Raw genomic sequence first — 23,098 nt, 5'->3', positions numbered from 1 at the left:
CCAACCAGACTTTCAGATGCCAATATAAATGTTTATTTATAAAAAAATCCCTCAGCTAAATAAGATACATGTTTGAGTACATAGATGTAAGATGCATGTTGTATTTGAATACATTTCCCATTTGTTTATAACAATACATTGTGCTATATGTTAAAAACATTTACTTTTTCAAGTTAATTATCAATCAAGTTTAATTGGCAACATTTTAATCTTTTTATCACCCTTAAACCCATTTTGCTAATTTTTGAGAAATTTGTATCCACACTGTCCACCAAATTTCGTCCGAATCTGTCCATAACTTTTTGAGATATCCTGTTCATAGACAGACAGGCGGGGTGAAAACTTAACCTCCTCCCAACTTCGGTGATGGAGGTAATGACACAACACGTGACTTGGATGTTGATACACGACCATTCCAGATTTCAGGAATTACAGCTGCCCTAAAGAAACATAAGAATGGGAAAGTACCAGGAGTGGATTTGATATCAGCAGAGATGATAAAAGCTGGTGCACCAGACAATGAAAAACATTTACTGAATGAAGATCTGTAATTCTGCCTGGGAAGTAGGAGAAACCCCCCTAAGGACTAAAAGAGGGGAATTGTTACAAAAATCTCCCAAAACAGTGATCTTGTACACTGTAATGATTGGAGAGGCATTCCACGTTTGTCTGTACCGGGAAAGTCTTGAATGTGATACGACTATGAAGACCAACTTGGATGCTGTGTACAAGGAACATTGAGAGGAGAAAGTAAGATTCAGAAAATTAAGATCATGCATAGACAAAATCTTTATCCTCGGAATGATCATTGATCAATGATCATCCCAGCCTTCAAGGGAAACATTATAGTCAATTTCATAGACTTTGAAAACGCCTTTCATTGTATATACAGGAAATCACATGTGGTATATTACGACGTCACTGCAACCCAGATCCGTTAGTGCCGATATTTGATAACATGTACAATGGAATGGGAAGCTGTGTTCAGACAAGATGGGGTTACCAAATGGTTCAAGATCTTGACAGGTGTGCGACAGGGTTGTGTTGTCACCAATGCTATTCGATATAGCCATAGAACAGGCAATGCACAGTGCTCTCATCACTGTGCATTGGCCCTGAGATGAAATATAACTAGGCATCGAGAAGACCTTGATTTTGCCGAAGGTATTACTCCGATTTCCACAAATGCAAGAGAGATGCAAAATAATGTGGATGCCATATTCAAGAGGGGGAACAATATCGACCTGAAAATGAATACAAAGAAAGCAAACTTATTGAAGATAGGGCCGAAACATGATAATTCAAATCTCAAGATGGGAGAGACCACACTGGAAAGAGTAGCCAGATTCATATATCTGTGGAGTAGAATCACTGAGGATGGAATTGAGGAAGATGATGTCACATATCAGATTGCAAAAGCTACAGTCTCATCACTTCACAAATTGGAAAATTGACACAAAGACTTGGACCCGACTCCACAATAGCAATGTCATATATCTGTGATGTTGTATAGAGGAGAGACGTGACCTATCACAAAGAATGCTGGATGGCATGGATTCCAGGAACCTCTGGAATATTATGAGAATAGGCTGGCAAATAAGGGTTAGAAACACAGATTTAAGTAAACTGACAAAGCAGAAACCTGCAAGTGAAATTTTGAGAGAATGATGACTGAGATCGTTTGAGCACATGGTAAGAATGGAAGGAACCAGACAAGTCATCGACTGGAAACCAACACAGAATAGAAAGCCGGGAAGAGCGAATAATACTTGGAAATCAACAGTCGCCGATGACTTCAAGTCAATGGACATCGAATGGAGTGAAGCACTCAAACTTGCAAAAGGCAGAACTTTTTGGAAACCAATCATATCCACCATATATGTGACTGATGGCATGACAGCCTCCAGTAGCACAAGTACTAATATTAGTATTGCTGTAGTAGTAGTGGTATGTATATACAGTGGGGAGAACAAGTATTTGATACACTGTCGATTTTGCAGGTTTTCCCACTTACAAAGCACGTACAGATCTGTAATTTTTATCATAGGTACACTTCAACTGTGAAAGACGGAATCTAAAACAAAAATCCTGAAAATCACATTGTATGATTTTAAAATAATTAATTTGCATTTTATTGCATGAAATAAGTATTTGATCACCTCCCAACCAGTAAGAATTCCGGCTCTCACAGACCTGTTAGTTTTATCTTTAAGAAGCCCTCCCATTCTCCACTCATTACCTGTATTAACTGCACCTGTTTGAACTTGTTATCTGCATAAAAGACAGCTGTCCACACTCAATCAATCAGACTCCAACCTCTCCACAATGGGCAAGACCAGAGAGCTGTCTAAGGACATCAGGGACAAAATTGTAGACTTTCACAAGGTTGGGATGGGCTACAGGACAATCGGCAAGCAGCTTGGTGAGAAGGCAACAACTGTTGGCACAATTATTAGAAAATGGAAGACGTTCAAGATAACAGTCGATCTCCCTCGTCTGGGGCTCCATGCAGGATCTCACCTCATCGAGCCTCAATGATCATGAGAAAGGTGAGGGATCAGCCCAGAACGATACGGCAGGACCTGATCAATGACCTGAAGAGAGCTGGGACCACAGTATCAAAGAAAACCATAAGTAACACACTACGCCGTCATGGATTAAAATCCTTTAGCGCACGCAAGGTCCCTCTGCTCAAGCCAGCGCATGTCCAGGCCCGTCTGAAGTTTGCCAATGTCCATCTGGATGATCCAGAGGAGGAATGGGAGAAGGTCATGTGGTCTGATGAGACTAAAATAGAGCTTTTTGGTTTAAACTCCACTCGCCGTGTTTGGAGGAAGAAGAAGGATGAGTACAACCCCATGAACACCATCCCAACCGTGAAGCATGGAGGTGGAAACATCATTCTTTAGGGATGCTTTTCTGCAAAGGGGACAGGACGACTGCACCGTATTGAAGGGAGGATGGATGGGGCCATGTATCACGAGATCTTGGCCAACAACCTCCTTCCCTCAACAAGAGCATTGAAGATGGGGCGTGGCTGGGTCTTCCAGCATGACAACGACCCGAAACACACAGCCAGGGCAACTAAGGAGTGGCTCCGTAAGAAGCATCTCAAGGTCCTGGAGTGGCCGAGCCAGTCTCCAGACCTGAACCCAAGAGAAAATCTTTGGAGGGAGCTGAAAGTCTGTATTGCCCAGCGACAGCTCCGAAACCTGAAGGATCTGGAGAAGATCTGTATGGAGGAGTGGGCCAAAATCCCTGCTGCAGTCTGTGCAAACCTGGTTAAGAACTATATAGGAAACGTCTGATCTCTGTAATTGCAAACAAAGGTTTCTGTACCAAATATTAAGTTCTGTTTTTCTGATGTATCAAATACTTATTTCATGCAATAAAATGCAAATTAATTATTTTTAAAATCATACAATGTGATTTTCAGGATTTTTGTTTCAGATTCCGCCTTTCACAGTTGAAGTGTACCTATGATGAAAATTACAGACCTCTACGTGCTTTGTAAGAGAGAAAACCTGCAAAATCAGCAGTGTATCAAATACTTGTTCTCCCCACTGTATGTATGTATGTACAGTACTGTATGTATGCATGCAATGATGGATTAAAGGAGGGGGGAGTGATCATTGGTCACCCAGGGTCCAGGAAAAGAGGGGGCCCATGCAGGGGCAAATGAATGGGAAATACATTGATGTTCAAACTATCATTGAGAAGCAATGCTCATATGTGACATTTATATCATGTGCAACTCATTCACTCAACCTTGTGCGAAAAAGTGGTCCCAAATGCAGCCCAGTGGTCTTCAGATTTTTTGGCATTGTACAAAAGTTGTACACTTGTCTTTCTGCATCAACCTATTGCTAGTGACTGCTTTGTGAAAAACTGAAGCCTTTAGGGATGTCTGTTGTCAAGCATCTTCAACAGAGTTTCAAAAACAAGCCAAGTCAGCAGAACTAAGAATGTACAAATTCCTCCGTACACACACCCTCACCCAAACATTTCCTAACATTGAAATAGCTCTTCGGATATATCTGTCGATGCTATCAACTCACAGTGGTGATGGTGAGCGGTCCTTCTCAAAACTGAAACTTATCAAGGACGAGGTCAGGAACCGAATGGAAGAAGATTAACTTATTAATCTTTCAATCATGAACATTGAGCGTGAAGAACTGAGAGGACTTCGCTTCTTAAAAATCATTGACGAGTTCACCGAAAAAAAAATCGAGGAAAAGACCGGTGTAATGTTACACATGATGTGGTTTCTGTAGGGAAACTGCCTGCACCTTGGAATGTAAATGACAAATGGTCTTACAAATTTATTGCGCTGTCTTGTTTTGAATTGTTGTCATTACCGATTTAGTTTCAAAATGTAATGAGTTTTTTGATTAAAGTTTTCTTATTTGTTGTTGAAACAGGATTTCGTTTTACAAATGTATTGCGTATGTCAGGTTTTTTTAACATAAGATATTAAATGAGCGTCATAATGTCGATAAGAACATATCCTCAGATTTAAACCTGACCTGATTTTGACCTTATGCATCCTAAATATAGTGCACTGTAATTTTGCTCACTGATGTCTGTTACTATGTGATGGAAAGGGAAGTAGGAGGGCCCATGGTTGGGTTACCACCCAGGGCCCAAGGCACCCTTAATCAGTCCATTTATGTACGTACGTACGTATGTATGTATGTGAGTACGTATGTATGTATGTGTGTATGTATACAAGTAAAGAGTGCTTTTGAAGATAAACAGAGGAATATTTTTTTAGGAATTAAACAAGACTGGAGTCTCACTCGAATCAGCAGTCTCACCCATGTGTGCTGGGTCCGAGAATGGCGGGTCTTAGAGCACCACATCCTAGAATGACTCGGCTTTCCTGTGACCATTTAGGTTGTGCATATTAAAGATCCTGTCATATATTTTATAAATAGTTGTCCATTGTTTACCAGTACCCTGCCCAAACCTGAGACTGCTTCAAGTTAAATGTATGATGGGTCCGAAAGTGCCTTCACTATGTGGAGTTTCTTGGACGTGGATATTTGACAGCCACAATGGGCCAACACAGCCTTCTTTAAATTTTTACCTTGTTTTCCTGAATTGTCGAAGGATAAAATGTTAACAATATGAACTTTCAAAGAAACTACCAAATACTGTGAAATTGTTTTCTAATTTCCTTTGTAATAACTTTATTCCAAGTCCTGGCTCATAACAATAAACTGATGAGCATGAATTTTTACCCCAATGACCTTAGATTGGCTAGACTGGAAGACCTCTTCAAAATCAAGTTTGGTTCTACTCCCCAGTTCTATGCACGTGCACCTGGACGTGTCAATCTCATTGGTACAGTATTCATAAACATTCTTCTTCATTTCATCTTTACAGATGGACTGAGCTCCATTGAGTTGTGCAAAAATGTGGTGACTGTTTCACTTTACTAATTGATCATTTTGCTGTACTACTACATTTGAGGTATATGCTTTGAGGTTAGTAGATGATCATCGAACATCAGTGATTTGTTACTGCTGCTTACCAATGATGACAACGACAACACAAACAGCAACAGTAACAACAACAAACCACAACAAAACAACACCAGCAACAGCAACCACAACAAAAACACCAGTAACAACTACAAAAACTGCAACAACTAGAGAGTTCATAGAACACATTACCCTGTTGTCTTGATAAACAAACAAGGACATGACGGCAGCCCACGAGCAGCCGCCTACAGCTTACAAGTGGCAAATTTGATTGGTTGTGATGACATAAAATGCTATAATATTTTGTCCAAGTACAACGGAATATGTCAGCAGGAGGGAAAAGGAAGAAGCAGGATTTCATTGCGTCATATATCACGTGACCTGCCACGTCATCTCGAGGATACTTTTTTCTGTGGGACTTGTGTTTACGTGCGGCCTACATACGCTCTGAACACTGTAAAAGTACTGAGAATGCCAGCGAGATGTATTGAAGCGGGTTATAGTAATATAAACAAAGATGATGTGAATATGCATGCTTTCCCACAAGATACAGCTGTAAGGAAAATATGGACAGCCAAGGTAAATATGACCAGAGGAAAGTGGCATGGCTAAACTGTTTCAAACATCATTTTCAGCGCCCATTTTGAAAATGATTCCTATGACTCCGGCCTGTATTCCCAGTTTGGGATGAGTAAATTGAAGCAATTAAAAGCCGATGTGATCCCAACGAAGATTAGAGATAACTCTCATCTAATGGAGAAGAAGGCAAAGACAGAATGGCTGCGGAAAAGTGTGAGAGACTGAGGGTAAATAGCGTTTTTATTTTTTCGCAATTCCATTTAGCATCGGCCATGGTCGTCACCACTTTAGTAAATTATCAATAACTTTCTAGATTACATATCAGACATACGAACAGGTACAGAGATAGCAGGGCGAAGAACAATATACATACATGTTGTGCCAAGTTCCTTATATGTGCCAAGTAGATAGATAATCGACAGAAGTAGAGAAAACTATAAAATGATGTTTAATATCTGTGACCATGGTGCATAGATTGACAACAAACAACTTTCACATTTTAATGCCTGTTATTTGTGAATGTGTGCACCGCTTAGCTGGTTCTGGCCAGGCATGCAGGTCAGCGGGTATACAAATGTTCGGGGCAAGAGAAACACTGCGAGCGATTCGTGACGATACACGTACGATGTCAAAAGGGTCTGCAAGTTTGAAACCTCAATGATTATTGTCTGACTTCTACTTTTGAGTTTTGTCACTTGTGATTTCGTTGCACATTACCCATAGGGTGATTGCGTCACCTCCCCCCACCCCCCCTTTCCCCACCCCCACAGTGACACACACACATACAAACACACAATTTTTCTGTGAGTAAACTTACACATGCAATTCTGACAACTTGTCACCAAAAAACTTCACCCTTCCCCTCCCAACTATGTCTTATCGTTGATCTCCCCCACCCCCCACGACCTCGCTCCTCTAAGCCGAAGTCCTCACCTTCTTCTCCCAACACTAAGGCATCGAACCCTTCCCTGTGCTCAATCCTTCAAACCCCCATGTTCCCCCCCCACCGAAAGTCCTCAAACCCCCCTCCCCCCAACCACCCCTTCCTAAGCTGTCCCATCTTTACTCTCATCCTCCTCCAGCTCAGAATAGCAAATGGGCATTCTCACCCTCAAAACAGCGAAATATATAATGTTTCAGCCTGTTGGAGTTATGCGCTCTACTGAGTGCCATTCTAGTTACTAGAAGAATTACAGAGAAGTATTACATCAAAATACAATTAAACTCCACATTTACCACATTCTAGCTCTATGATTTACTCCTTCACCAGTTGTTGCCGAGTCTTTCTTTGACGTTGTCCTGATTTCTGTGAACACCAGGTATTTCATGATCAATGTCATCCCCGATTTCCAACTCGGGTTCATACATGCATGGACTTACATCACCTTCTACATAATGATTTTAAACATTGTCGTAATCGAAAGTAAGAAAAATCTTCGTCAAATTCACTTTCTGACGAGTCTGAAGCGAGTTGTGCAGTCATTATCCATTGAGTGCTGAGACAATCTCTCCCTCGATTAGGTCACGCAGATTGCGTCATCATTTTTTTAGTACAGTACCCGCCAAATTTCCTTTTTTAACTAACACCTCAAAAAATTATATGGATTAAAAACCACGTTCAGTTCTTTGTTAATTACTTAAAAATCAATATAAACACATTTTTTTTTAAAAAAGTTCTGATTCTGTGAACTTTAATGTAGTGGTTCCAGTGGTACCATTTTTATAATTCTATGATGGCAAGAGCCCTTTAGAATAAAGCATGACGGACACGGAAAGAGCACACAAAATTATATATATATATATATATATATATATATATATATATATATATATATATATATATATATATATATATATATATATATATATAGTTATACGTCTCAAAGCAATGGAAAACTAAAGTGAAGTCGATGGCATGCCATCGCAATTCCCCACGCTTCCCACCTAAATCAAAGTTGAAAGATGGCAAAAAGTTCTACCAGGAATGACCCAATATCAAATTTTGAGTTAAATAATTTTTTCCCCATTTTGACCCCATGACCCCACCCGTTGGAGCATGAACCGGAGGCCAAATCCAAAAACATCGTTACATATTTCATACGTCCCCCAATGTTGATTGCATGTACAAAGTTTCAAATTTATATGTGCCCATCATTGCACTTTTTGGTTTTTGACCTCGCTCTGGTGGTGGGGTCAAAAATGATAGTGCTCCTGCACCTTCTTTTCATGTGGTGATCATAACTACCAAGTTTGGTGAATTTCTGCCCACCGTTTAGGAGGAGATAGCGTGATGGATGGACAGACAGAAGGACAGACTGCACCTCCCCTCTTTTTTTCAGAAAGCACGGGGATAAATATGTAAAATACATGGAAGGAACATCCAAACAACAATCACAGCCACCATGATAGCAACAACAACTATGTGTTATAAACGATCCTTTTTTCATCTATTTCACTTCATTTTACGTGTTCATTGAGACTCACAGCTAGACATGCAATATATTTGTCAAAGTGCAACATGCTGTCTTTTGAATAAATCCATCAGTGAAGCGACCGACGGGTATGCACATCTAGTCGGACATAAAACGAAGAAAGGCAGTTACACGCGAGATTTTCTCTGCTTGTTGGGTTGAGTTGAGTTGTATTCTCCATCCGTTGAAAGTGACAAGTACCGTGAGTACTTATTATAAAGGTAAAGTCCATTCAAAGTGCTGTGACTGTTGAGCCAATCAAGATGATAGCAATAGCTCCAATGAGTTCATGTAATATGGACATGTGGTATACACATGTATGCGAATGCGATAAATGACTTCTTTGTGTGTAGGAAAATGGAAGTTCGCTAAAGATGCAAAAATTATAACCACCACAAATGCAGGATGTTCCCTCCGATATGAATCAACGCCCCCCCCCCCCCAAGGAGGGGTTTGAAAAATATACGTTTAGGGCGTTTATTGGAGGCAATATGGAAGGTTGACGTGAGATGTACCAGAAGAAGCAATCTTAGCTTATGGGCATTGGGATGTAGGCAGGTATAAAAAACAGTCATTCATCCAAGAAGAGGTCCTTGATGCCATTTGAAAGTGTGGTGGGTGAGAAACCATCAAAATATAATAAAATGGTTGGAGTTATACGTAGTGAAGGATCACAAGGTGTTGATGTTTCAGGCTTTACCCTTTACTGAAGCAAAAAAGAGGCTGTTTTAGCTCTCTCTTTCTCTCCCTCCACACACCCTGATGAATGGTAAAGTCCAAAATGTCAACACTTTGTGATCCTTTGTGTCAGATAACTCTAAGTATTTTGTTATTATGTTTTTATTCTCTTTTTGCCTGTTTCACTTCATTTTCCATCCTCATCGAGACTCACTGATAGACATGCAATATATTTGTGAAGCGCAACATGTTGTCTTTTGATTAACCTCGTCAGCAAAGCAACAGGTAGGCACGGCTAGTCATACGCAAATCGAGGCAAGGCAGTCACGCGCGAGATGCCACCAACACAGAGCGCTAGTTTTGTGCTGGAATTAACAACTAAACTATCAAAGGCGTGAGAGTTGTCCATTGAAACGACCCTGTCCTTTTGTTTGAAGTTCTGCTCCTATCTAACTATTGCTGGACCGACATAACATAAAGGTTCTGATATCATCAGCAGTGATGGAATATATAACTTCTGCTCATGAGGAGAAGACTTACGAGCCTATGACTCACTTCAGATTATCCCCATAAACTGGGCATTTTTCCATACGAATAGAGAAGACGTGTAACAAACAAATTTTATTGTTGGCATAAACTGCCGCCTGAACTATTACCAACTCTTATACCTGACTAGAGTGACCGAAAAATAGGAAGTAAAAAGCAGCCAAAGTAAATGAGGGGTTTTGTGATTTGACATGTGTTGTGACTGCAAAATGTACTCATGGAGAACCTAGATTAAATGAAGACCACACAGTTTGTGTGCACGAACTTTTATTGAGAACAGTTAAAATGAAGACTCTCACTTGCTTTGCATGACAGAATGCCAAGCATCTTGTGTATTACTCCTTGGGCGTTTTATTTCCTTGCGATGCAAACCCAGCTAAACAGGACAAACCTGACGAGGCTTCTTCAGAGCGACAGCTCAGTTTGAAAAAAATCTCCAATAAGCATCGAATTGCCATCAAATAATTTCCGCATTTGATCAAACGTTGCTTTGCTGGGATGTGATTTTTTTTTTGATGTATTTGAATTGAATTGTAACTCCGTTATTGTTGACCCTTATCCAGGAGAACATATTGATTACTGTGGCTATTCTGTCCTTCCAATGGCCATTCAACAAGACATCCTAATTGCAGTAGCAACAAATAACTTGTCCAAGATAAACCTGAGCAACACCAACCCACAGTACTGGTAAGTTGATTTACCCGACTCGTTATACAGCACATTGTAATGGCACACACAGTTGTGCCGCAGGAATGCCAAATGTGAAAAGCTAGTTTTTGTGAGCTCACCGGAACTCATCTCGTTCCTCACTCACCATTAATTTGCTCGTGTGTGCGTGTGCGTGCGTGCGTGCGTGTGCATGCGCAACTAGCCACAAATCATTGCTGTATATACAGTGGTCTGCAAAAGTATTGTTACGGTTCTGCAAACTGCAAGTCCCCAGTCATGGCAACCAACATATAGTGGTTCCCAAGATAGTTATTTCATTAGTACTTGTCACAGATCGGGTGTCCTTTCCTTGTATCTAATTGGCTACAAAGGGATATGCGTTGTGAGGGATTAATTAGGTTTTTTCCCCCATTTTCCGACCTTTCAATTTAAAACGACCATCAAATCGCACACACCAACCTCATTAGCATATGCTATAAAAAAACCCTGTTCAATCACATGCCAGAACTGAACTGCCCTTTCACTTTCAACCATGCTGCCTCAACCACACTTTCAACCATGCTAACACCACAAGACGACAATTACCTTCACACCACAAAACCAACAGCCATCATTTCTTTGCTCGCATGCCATCCACTTCAGCCTCAACCATCGCTCTACCACCGTGTTACCATTCCAAACACCACTCCAATCACCATCTCAACCACTCACCTTTGATTGAGGACAGCAACCACCATCGCACCTACTTGGAATGCTGCTTCGCCCCCCCCACTTGGAACGCCATGACCAACCAAGCCAGCTGACATCAAGCATAGGTTTGCACTGATATTTGTTGTTCCTACCTGTCAGTGGCAACCATCGCACTGCCCAGGGAAGCATCCACGACCCTCCAGGAGGTATGCAATACATGCTGCCCCACGTTACATCTGGAGATCGGCCCCGTGTCCCGCCTTGAAAACGAATGAAGCCATTTCTGGTCCAATTGCTTTGCGGAGCAGGTGACGTCAAGATGCAGGCAAAGTCTGGGTGCATGAACACAGCGTGCTCGAAACATGAGGGACAGAGAATGGTCGTCACGCGGCACAGTTCCGCCTGCTGGGGACATGGGGCTCTGCTCCGCTAGAAGCGTGTAAAATAGCAATCCAGGAGTATTCACAAGGTTCTTTTGGAGATATTTCACAGGTTGTTTTAGAAGGTTTTTTAATGGCAGTTTCATGAAGGTTTTCTTTGAGGTTATTTCCAGCTTGATTTTGGGTGGACTTTCTGGTGGTGGGTTCATGTGGAGCACCACGGGATGAGGTGGAACAATAACCTGGCCAAACGGTGACACCCCTCTATCCCAGTCCCTCTCCCTTACCTTTCCCCAGCGTAGGAAAGCATCGGGCTCTCCAGCCCACATCGGTTGAGCACAGAGGTCGCCAATGCCTGAAACTTTCTCTTATCTTTCTCCCGAATCTCTCCTTCCTCAGAATGACCCTGATGGTGCCTGTTTTGTTAGCATAAGTAGGATTGTTTTAAGTATTTTGTATCGGGTTAGCTCTACACTGTCTTATTTTGCCTACTCGATTTACTTTTCTGCACCTCATCCATTTTCCATGTCCCTGCTATACTAATCTCCCTTGTGTAAATAAACCCATTGGCTTGACTGTATCACATAACATACCTTTTCCTGCGCTTTCTTTAAATAAATGTCCTTTGTTATTGAAGTTCAACCAGCTCGCCATGTCTTTTCCTTCATTGGTCTAGTATAGTTCGCACTTAGTGTTGGCCTGAGACGTTCTTCCCCACTAATTGGCTCACGTGATTCGCCGGTGCTGCACCTATCTGTTCCGCTCAGCAGAAGATCACCAGGTGCGGCACCAAGGGCATGACCTCTAATTAGGTTGCTGTGCCAATAGAAAGGTATTGCCGAAACCTCGAACCATAACCCTGCTAGGCCGGTAGTCTTAAGTGAAGCGGCTATGGCTGTGGAAGATCTGCAGCCCGTTGGACCATGGAGTTATCTGTGGTCGTCGGCCTCAGGGCCGGAGATCGGGAAGATAAGCCCAGGGAACCCCCCACATGGGTATCCCTGAGCCCCAGACCCGTTACAATGTTCACCCCTTACCAATAATGCCACATTTCGATGAATTACGAATTATGAAGAAACAATTTTTCCAAATGACCTTTTTTATTAATAACTGAAGAGATCAAACTAAACACTGTTGTAGTTGAAGTTAGTTACATGTCAGGAATACCTGCAAAGAACATGTGCACATCAAAATTCACTGGTTGTAAAAGTATTCAGCCTCTTAGATCAGTACTTGGTCGAAGCACCTTTTACAGCAATGACTGCTACGAGTCTTTTTGGGTCGGTCTCTTCCAGTTTTGCACAGTGAGATGGTGAAATCTTTGTCCATTGTTCCCGTGAAAATTGCTCCAGTTCTGCCAAGTTTGATGAGGATCGTCAATGGACTGCAATCTTCAAGTCTCGCCCTCAATGTTAATTGGGTTTAAGTCAGGACTTTGACTGGGCCACACAAGAACATTTATTTTCTTCTTATTCAGACACTCCAATATGGCTTTGGCTTTGTGCTTCAGATCATTGTCCTCCTGAAATATAAATCTCCTCCCCAGTTTCAGATTAATCTTTGACTCAAGCAGGTTTTCATCAAGGATTCTCCTGTACTTTGCACTGTCCATTGTCCCTTCCTTCCTTCCTGACAAGCTTGCCAGTCCCTGCCGATGAAAAGCAGCCCCATGATATGATACTTGACAGTAGGGATGGTGTCGACGGGTGATGTGCAGTGTTAGGCTTGCGCCAGATGTAACGTTTTGAATTTCAACCAAAAAGTTAAGTTTTTGTCTCGTCTGACCACAAAACGTTTCTCCACCTGCCTGCAGTATCATTAAGATGTCTTTTCCCAAACTCCATAAAAACCTTTAGATGCATCTTTTTCAGTAATGGCTTCTTTACAAAGACTTTGTCACAGACTTTGTCACAGTCTGGAAGGCCAGCTTTGTGAAGGGAACGGGATATTGTTGATTGATGAACACTGGCCCCCATTTCAGATATGGAGCCTTACAGTTCTTTAAAAGTCGTTCGATTTACTGACATCCCATACCAGTTTCCTGCTTGCCCGGCTGCCGAGTTTGGATGGGTGACCTGATATGGGTCGAGTCTGGGTGGTATGATGTCTTATACTTAATGATGATTTCACTACAAACATGGGGATAATGATGACCTTGAAATCTTCTTTTAACCCTCTCCTGAACGGTCCTTCTCCACCACTTTACATCTGATTTTTTTTTTTTTTGGAAAGCTCCTTTGTCTTCATGCTTGCCTTTGTTGCCTGATCAAGTGAATTTCACCTTGCAACTCATAAGATAAGTCGAGGAGCTTAATTTTTAAGTTAAACCACTGATTACATACAGGTTAAACCTATTACACTTATTTTGTAACCTTTTAAACAAATAATTTGCTCCTGAAGTGATTTAGGGTTAATTTGGCAAAGTGGTTGAATACTTACGCAACTAAGAATCATCTGATTTTCTCTGTTTATACAAGTTATTCACATTTTTTGGCTTTATCACTTTTGGAATAGTTTGTTGCGATTCTTTATATTAAGTTTCATTTGAAAGCATCATGAAATATGCTCAGTCGGTATAAAAATGTGAAAACTTTGGAGGGGGTGAATACTTTTGCAGGCCACTGTGTGTATATATATATATATATATATATATATATATATATATATATATATATATATATATATATATATATATATATATATATATATATATCGATGCCCCCTTCCCCACCCCTCCAACTTGATGAGGCATCAAGGCACACGTCGAGTCACTTAACAGCAAATCCTGCACAACCTGTTTGAAACGAGCCTCGTCTGACACACGAGCGCATTGTCTCTGCCCTGCTGGTCACCATTTAGGAAATGAGGTTGCAGTCTGGAAGGATAAATTGAACTAGAATGCCATTCGACGGAGTGCATAGCTGCGCCAGGCTGAACAGTTCACATTTTGTTCGGATCTTCGTATCTTCACCCAAATCTAATCGATTGTTCTTTGTCACACAGCAAACCTCTCCACCAAGTTTTGTCTGAATCCGTCCACAAATTTTTGAGATATATATCGGTTTTGAGCCCTATCTCTCAATGGTGAAGAATCACTTTAAAAATTCTAATGTCTGGATCTGGGTCTTTACCAAAATCTAATCAATGTATTGTTGTCACACAGCCAACCTGTCCATCACGTTTCATCCGAATCCATCCACAACTTTTTGAGATATCTTGCTCACAGACAGACAAACACACAGACAGACCATCATGAAGAAATGCAAAGCATAGCTCTCTTTGTTATTTTGTTGTTAATTTATCAAAAATCTAATTCCGATCTCCAAAGCAGTATTATTTTAGAAATAAAATTCACACCATGCTTTAAGTTGAAGTAAATATACATAAATGGTGAGATGAAACTTTGTGCCAGCGATTTCAGCAACGCTGTACATGACATCACAATTGATACTACTCGTGCATTCTGGTACAACTACTTCCTTTGTGGCTTCAAAGGTGTTCAGGTGAGGCCATTGCAAAACCATGTGCAAATCCTTTGTCACAGTTTGTCATATTTTGCCTCATTTTGAATTCCCTTCTCTTAGCAATGCTTGTGTTTGGGATCATCTTTGTTGTATAATGACTGGTCAGGACATTTCACTGTTGTCTTCACTAAACAACAGGAACACCTGAGGCTTTCAGAGACAGTCGGTATGAACTGTCTGGTAGATGGCAACATTCCTCCAAACTCTGGCCTGTCCAGCTCAAGCGCACTCGTCTGTTGTGCTGGTTTAGCTACAATGGCTGCCAACCAGCAAACTATCTCAATGGTGAGTGGTTAGGCTGTGTACATTAGAATCCATGGATGGGTCTTTGCTTCGAAAATTTGTTTCTCGAGACCCATAACCTTCCACCACCAAAATAAAAAAGGTACCTTCTTGCTTTCAGAGGACACATTTGTAACTACTGCCATTTTGTTTTTCGAAACCGACTAATAGAAAGTGTTAATTTATCTGCAAAGACTCCATGGATTTTGCAAACTGAACACACACACACACACACACACACACACACACACACACACACACACACACACACACACACACACACACACACACACACACACACACACACACACACACACACACACATACAGTATATACATTTCACTGTTTGTTATATCAATCTAAAAAATTTTCATTCAAATTGGATTGTCTCCCAAAATGGTTTCCCAGATGACTCAGTTTATCAGACTGACTCTGTAAAATCGGATTGCAATTTGATTTTGAGCTTTGCCGAGTCATACCAAAGACTTTAATAATGGAACGTGCCTGCTTCCTTGCTTGACACATGACATTTAGCGATTGGAGCACAAATGAGCCCTGTAGGTTGGCATCCCGTGTGGAGGTTCTGGAGGAGTGGAGGTGGGATTTCTACTTTATTGTCCCACGGATTGAGGAGAGAAAAGTGATGTCACAAGATGGTATCACCTGCACCCAGAGTGCTCCAGGAGTACTCCAGGAGGTTACATCATTTCCCCCAAGCAGGCTGTTGTTTTTGAAGTCATCAGGTTTTTGTGTGTGTGTGTGTGTGTGTGTGTGTGTGTGTGTGTGTGTGTGTGTGTGTGTGTGTGTGTGTGTGTGTGTGTGTGTGTGTGTGTGTGTGTGTGTGTGTGTGTGTGTGTGTGTGTGTGTGTGTGTGTGTGTACGTACGTACATCCACGTACGTGTGGCAGTTACTCCATTTGCCTTCGACCTTATGAAAAAAAGCATAATTTGTTATATCGAAATTCATAGTAATTGTTCCTGATGACAGTTCTCTACTTAGTTTGTGGTGATTCACCACGAGAGCAGAGAGCATGTTTAACTTCTCACCAAATTTCCTGTTCACGTTTGCTCTTGAACCCGACACTTGTGGTGCCTCAACCAAGGTCTGGCCACAAAACAAAACGAAAAAAAAAAACAGAAGAAACTTTATTAGAGGTTGTGATATCTTGTATTACTCAAGGGATACCCAATTTCCTTCCATGGTGTTACTTTTCATGTCGTAAAAATGTCCCAAATCCGAGCTTCCACCCTGACATATTTCTGTCAATGTAGATTTTATTACCTGGCTGCTGTTCAGTGAGGTGAGCACTTTTATTTGGTACTCAACATCTTGGATCATGAAAGAGAGCGGTAACAGAGGGTTAAATGGCAATGTGCTGGAACTACACAGACACAATTGGACGCATCAAGCAAGGGAATGAACAAACAGGAAAAGAGGAAGAAAAATTGGGGGAGGAAACATCGAAACCTACAAGGAAGATGTTATGGTTAGGAGGGTTCATGGTAATAGAAACTATCATGGGTGTGGATCTGAGATTACATGCGATGGTGGTGCACCATTTGCTTTGAAGCCCCAGAGCGAAGACTTGGATTGACTCATCTCCAGACTGCAGTTACAAAAACGGGAGAAACGAGCGGACACGGACGGAAACCTGTATTTTTGGAGTTTAAATAGAAGGGTGTTACTACAAGAACTCATGTGTCCTGGAGAAGCTGGGAAGAGTCGGAGAGCCTCGACATTGTAGGAGAAGCGATCAAACACAGGGGTCACTGACATGTCTGTGATTTGAGTACAACAGGTCTTGTGCTTCAGCCTCATCCCAGAAAATGCCAATAATGTTGAGAACTTTAGATTCCATAGAATCCAGAAAAGACAGATGTGATGCTGTTGGTTAGCATATGGGGGAGGGCAGTGCTCCATTGAGTTGTGTACAAAAGTATACGAGTAGTTCTCTTTTTTGGAATAACCCTATCTATAGATTGTCACAAAGGTATAATCAAAGAGTAGTTCTCATTTTTAAGGAATGACTTGGAAGAATGCAGCATTCCCAGTCTGCAGCTGGGTTTGGAGATGAACTTTGCTATATTGTCAGCCCTGGAGAGGTTATGGTTGATGGTGAGGCCTTGAAGTTCAAGAGACTGATTCTTTTCCAGTGACTGACCATCAAAATGGAGAAATAAGCTCACTTGACGATCCTTGCAGAACAACAAAGTGAAACTGTGTGATTTTTTTTTTGAGGATTGAAAGACTTGTTCCAATTATCAAAAGAGCATCTAATGAGTTCTCAATCAGCAGAGTGAGACACGGCTGCTGTCTGTCTGTCTTGGAGGCATCTGCAAAAAGGATGAGAGGGTTTTTCAGAGTGTCGGAGAGGTCATTTATGTAGTTGAGGACTGGGTCCAACACACTGCCTTGGGTCACTGCAGTCTCCACTGGGAGAGGAAAGGAAAGGGTTCTATTGATAACCCATTTACTGTGCAAGTGGATAAAGCCAGAAAGTCAGGTATGAAGGCAGCCTTGTATGCCACAGGCAGTGAGCTTGGTTAGGCCTAGGTCACATTTGCCACGGCGGTCGGGGGTCTCCAAAATCTGCGGCCACTAGCAATTATACGGCAGCCGCAGTATTTCCACGGTCACACAATGTAGCAGTCACATATGTTTTTATTTTTCGGGGAGCCGCACGGCATATTTATAAATTGTGGAGACCGAAAACGTGGGGGTGCCGTACGGTCTTTGATTTGATATCGCACGGTGACCTTAGGGCGTCGCTGCGGCGGCCATTGAATTTTCAAGGCAGACGCAAGGTGCCCGCAAGGCGACCGCAGGGGGGCCCTAAGGCCAACGTGCGGCCAGACGGACGGTAACGAGTGGGTATATATACCAATTCTTTTTTTACTGAAATAAAAATATACCAGTATATATAACTGAATATACTATAACTATAATATACCGTGGCGCCCCCAGAATCCGAACGCCTCATTGTTTGAACAAATTGGAATCCGAACAATTTTTTAGAGAAAATTTTGCCCTAAAAACCTAATACATTCTAATAAACCAAACATAACGTGGCGTTCATGTTTGTTCATGTGTCTCCCCCACCTGTTTGAGCCACATGTTCGTGCTTTGTTCATTCAGTTCGGCGGTGGAAGTCCTCGTGAAAGCATCTCTCGTGTGTCGATCGATACTTTAGGCCTCAGTCACATTTGCTCTGCGGTGAGGAAACGGCGGCCGTACGCCCTCTGAATTGACAGAAACGTGCGGCGGCCGCAGACAAACTGAAGTGGCCTCAGGGTGGCCCTACGCCGTATGGCTATATTTTACAGGCCGTAAGGTCGCCGTGGAATTATAACGCGGAGTTATAACTTTTTTCATTTCTACCATCGCCGTAGAAATTCGACAAACCGAAACAAAAGAACTGGTAAAAAAAAAAAATATATATATATATATATATATATATATATATATATATATATATATATATTAACCCATTCATTACCGTCCGTCTGACCGCACGTTCGGCTTAGGGTCCCCCTGCGGTCGCCTTGCGGGCACCTTGCGTCTGCCTTAAAAATTCTATGGCCGCCGCAGGAACGCCCTAAGGTCACTGTGCGACATCAAATCAAAGACCGTACGGCACCCCCACGTTTTCGGTCTCCACAATTTATAAATACGCCGTGCAGCTCCCCAAAAAATAAAAACATATGTGACTGCTACATTGTGTGACCCTGGAAATACTGCGGCCGCTTTATAATTGCTAGTGCCTGTACATTTTGTTGACCCTCCGGCCGCCGAGCCAAATGTGACTTAGGCCTTACCTCGTGTTTTCACCTTCATTTGTGATTTTTCTTTTTTGAATCATCTTGTGTTTTAATGAATAACAAAAAAGGCAATCCGATCACGTGGTGTGACGGACTGTCGGGCAAGGATTGAATTTCACAGCAAAACCAGTTGTAATTTGGAATGTCCATGATTACGTCAGCCCGATGCGTCTGATGAAAGTGATTGTAGTTCTGCGGGCATCATGTTTGATGAGCTGCCCTGGCGGCAGCACTGTCGCAGAATGCGTGAGCGGTCGGAACCCAGGCCGGAGCTCGAGCCTGTGTGGACCTTTGGATGTGGTGATTGTACCAGTTTACATTCAATACACCGCCACCGAAGGTCATTTACTCATCTTATTTTACCTTAAACATGGGGAATTTCAGTTTAAAGTGTCTTGAAAGTGTGTTTTCTTTGGGTCTACGAACGGATTAATTCACTCCATTTTTTCTTATTGGGAAAATATTTTTGGAATCCGAACTTTTTGCAATCCGAACAGCCTTCTGGAACGAATTAAATTGGGATTCTGGGGGCACCACTGTGTATAGGCAAACACCGATACTCCGATCTCTAGCGGTAGCGCATGGTCGATGCAGACTGCCTATACACAGTGGTGCCGGCCGTACATAGCTGCACGGCGGGCGTAGGGGAACCGTGCGTCGACCCTGCGTTGCCCGCAGGTAGTCACACAGACCGCAAGGCCACCGTACGGCGACCGTGGAAATAGTGCGGCCGCCGTAATTTTTTGGGGGTTGGGAAAATTCATTTTTCATTGAGAAGAGCTTACGGCAGCCGCACTAATAACGCAAGCCTACCGTACGCCCTACGTACGGTCGACGTGCAACACATCTACGCCATAGCTTGGCTTGTCGAATTGCTCCGGCGAACGTAGAAATGAAAAAAAGTTAAAACTCCACACTATAATTCCACGGCGCCCCTACGGCCTGTAAAATATAGCCAAACGGCGTAGGGCCTCCCTGAGGCCACCTCAGTTTCTCTGCGGCTGCCGCACGTTTCTGTCAATTCAGAGGGCGTACGGCCGCCGTATCCTCGCCGTAGAGCAAATGTGACCTTGGCCTTAGCAAACAAGGATGCCAGAGTTTATTTATTTATTCTTATGCAGCCTTTGGTTGCTTGACTGCATCATTTCCTGGGGGTAAGGCTGTGCTGCTGATGCAATGCCCCTGTTACCAGCATGCTGGTATTCATTTTGCCAACTTCGGAAGGATGACAGGCTGAGTCAACCCAACCTGGTGTTAATTGAACAGCCCGACAGGGACTTGAACTCAACTCAAGACCTGACAATCTTAAGCCGAACACCTTAACCAGTAAGCCAACACAAAGTCTGCCAGAGTTTTGATTGCCTGAGATTGGAACCGGAAGATGGTTCTGACCTCTTTTTTAAGATTTAAGGCCTCTGACCATGATCGTTAAGAGTAACAGCAGCAAGTACAAAGTTGGGTGACCATGATGAAATCCAAACTGAATGTCCAAAATCAGTTTGTTTTGAATGAGGGAAGATTTGACATCAGCAGCAACGATGGGTTCCATAATTTTGCTTCTCGGTGGTCGTAAGCTCACTATTATACAGTCCATTGGACCAAAGATCTCACAGTCCACATTCACAGTGGTATATTCTTTACATGGTGCAGTGGTATTGTAGTTCATGGATCCGTGGTACCAGGTGGGAACTTATCAGTCTGGGGGTGTTTAACAATGTGTGTTGACATTTAAGAAAGAGTTTTCTTCACCAAAAAACTGAAAACACAGCTGGCTCATTTATGACCTTCAAGGAGAGGGGAACTTACCTGCAATAAGGACAGACTTCTACTTTGGATGGGAAATAAATAGCAACTTGTAAAAAGACAGAGCTACTTCAAAGACTCCCTAATCAAAAATTATACCAAAAAAAATTGAAGTCTGCCCTTCCTTACCTTTTTTCGTTCCGTCCATTCAAATGTAATGTCCTCTTTCTCGAGAGCATCAATTCTGTTGAAGCTGTTTCCCCTACCTGAGAATGAACCCTGAACTGGTCAACACTGTTAAACGGTGTATGGGTTTTGGTACGATTTTTAGAATTGCTCTCAGGTACAGACACACAATACCCTACTCTTTTTGAATGGCACCACAGGATCTTTCACGTCCACAAACGAATGATAGCAAATATGACAGATGTGAGTCCCTCCGTATGACAGCGTACTCATTTATACAGTGCCTTGCCTGCAAAGCAATAATCCGACAGTTAACGTTCGGATCGTCAATCAAACCCAGACGAGACAGCTCAAAGGTGAGTATGCTTCCTCTGAGCTCTTCTTCCAGCCCTTTATTTGTTGATAATATCTGAAATAATTTTGATAACTATTGGATTTGGTAGTTCTGTTTTCGTAATTCGAGTTTAGGTTACCTTGAAACAGCACTGCACTGCTGTAGATGCACAGCAGTGTGATGAATTGCTTTCATAGTTCGTTTTACATGATTGCAAGCCCTGCCATGTCAAACAGAAAAGTGCTTACCAGTGTCAGAAACCTGAAATAACGACCAATCCATGCACCACTGAGGGATCAGCCATGGTTTTGCAATCAAGGTTTCTCATGCCACATTGTTCAAGCCCAAGTGAGTTTATGTTTGTGAAGGTCTCAAGTGTTATTTGTTTATTTAATTATTTATTCCATTCTGGGTGGTAGGAAGTTCAACAGTTACATGCTTATATTTAACCCACTTGTTCCCATGTTTCATTTCCAGCTGATCAAATCTGACAAAGTAATATATAGTGTCATGTCAGCAGGGGGCACTCATCATTCAGAATGAGGGAATGTTTAAGCGGCAAAGTGTAACTCATCTTTGAGATCGCATAGTAATTTTTTTTTTTTTTTTTTTTTTTTTTGGTCGCTGGGTTCGGTATCCTCACTCTGTTCCCTGCCTCATGTGGACCCTTCATGGTTTCGAATAACACAATGGCCCCATGAATCGTGATGAATTTCCAAAATAATATTCAATCAGCTTTGTCACTCTCCTAATTACTTTTATTTATTTTTTTCTTCTTTTAAAGACCAAGCCAAAGTAAAGCTCTCATCCACATTGGCAGGACCAACCAACCATCTGTCATTCAGCTGTCAAATACATACTGCAAGTCCGATTTGGAGACTGAATAAAGTCTTGCTAGTTAAATGGACTAATAATTTTAAAAGGTGAAACCCATCACAGAGTTCAACATTGCACAAAATATCACAGAACACGAGTTGTGACACGTACGTACTCAGCATAATAAACAGGAGTATGAGCTTTGATGGTCATTCGCATTACCATGAGACCTGCAGCAAATCTGAAATGTACATGCAACCCAAAATTGTGCTTTGGACAAACCTAATGACAAACAAATTTCACTCAAATGGCTTTGGAAGCTTTTCTAATAAGTTCTGCCTCTTTGGCTGTTCATTCAGTACATTTAACGGAGGCACATTTTATTTGTATTTTGAGTAATTTTTATTGTCGTTCAGTGTCATTGGTGCGATTCCAAATGAAGTTGTTGGTGCATCATTACAGAAGGAGTTGGCAGAGATTTGTACAAAGAGTGAACGTTACATTGGAACACAAGGAGGAGGGATGGATCAGTCAATATCGTTCTTGGCCAGCAAAGGAACGGTCAGTAATCTAACGGCAATAAACCATATGTGCTACCTATGGGGTGTGTTTGCGAACACATAGCTGTTTGTATGTTTTGTACCCACGCATTTGTTGGGTGAGCATCTTCAGCCTGGCAAGAAAAAGCACAAACACCAGGGTAGCCCAATGGGTTTATTTTGTGCAATCAACTTCCACAAACAGTGGTCACAATGATCAACTCACAAAGCTTTGGTCATTTGAGAACCCTTTGGAATTTACATGCTCTCAAGCAAAGTAAATTGGTCATTTTATTTCATCAGTTATACAAATTCCCTCACCAGACTTGGTGGTGTAATAGTTTGAGCATCTGCTC

The 23,098-nt window shown here is 41.9% G+C and overlaps 1 protein-coding gene across 5 annotated transcripts in view; it reads left to right on the top strand.

Annotated features, from left to right (window-relative positions):
• Positions 1-23,098, top strand: part of GALK2 (galactokinase 2) — a 73,882-nt gene that overhangs the window by 17,245 nt on the left and 33,539 nt on the right. For 4 of the 5 annotated variants that reach the window (XM_085850076.1, XM_085850078.1, XM_085850079.1 and 1 more), the window contains exons 2-6: positions 5,258-5,346; positions 10,324-10,447; positions 14,912-15,002; positions 15,162-15,308; positions 22,666-22,764. In XM_085850076.1, coding sequence (XP_085706202.1) covers positions 5,258-5,346; positions 10,324-10,447; positions 14,912-15,002; positions 15,162-15,308; positions 22,666-22,764 — 550 coding nt within the window. The remainder of the gene's footprint in view (positions 1-5,257; positions 5,347-10,323; positions 10,448-14,911; positions 15,003-15,161; positions 15,309-22,665; positions 22,765-23,098) is intronic. The other variant, XM_085850080.1, reaches the window with a different exon arrangement.

This window comes from Eptatretus burgeri, chromosome 12 (assembly GCF_056783735.1).
Source record: "Eptatretus burgeri isolate ZD-2024b chromosome 12, Ebu_testis_v1, whole genome shotgun sequence".
Lineage (NCBI taxonomy): Eukaryota > Metazoa > Chordata > Myxini > Myxiniformes > Myxinidae > Eptatretus > Eptatretus burgeri.
Note: the sequence above shows the minus strand (reverse complement) of the source record. Positions and strands in the feature narration are given on the sequence as shown.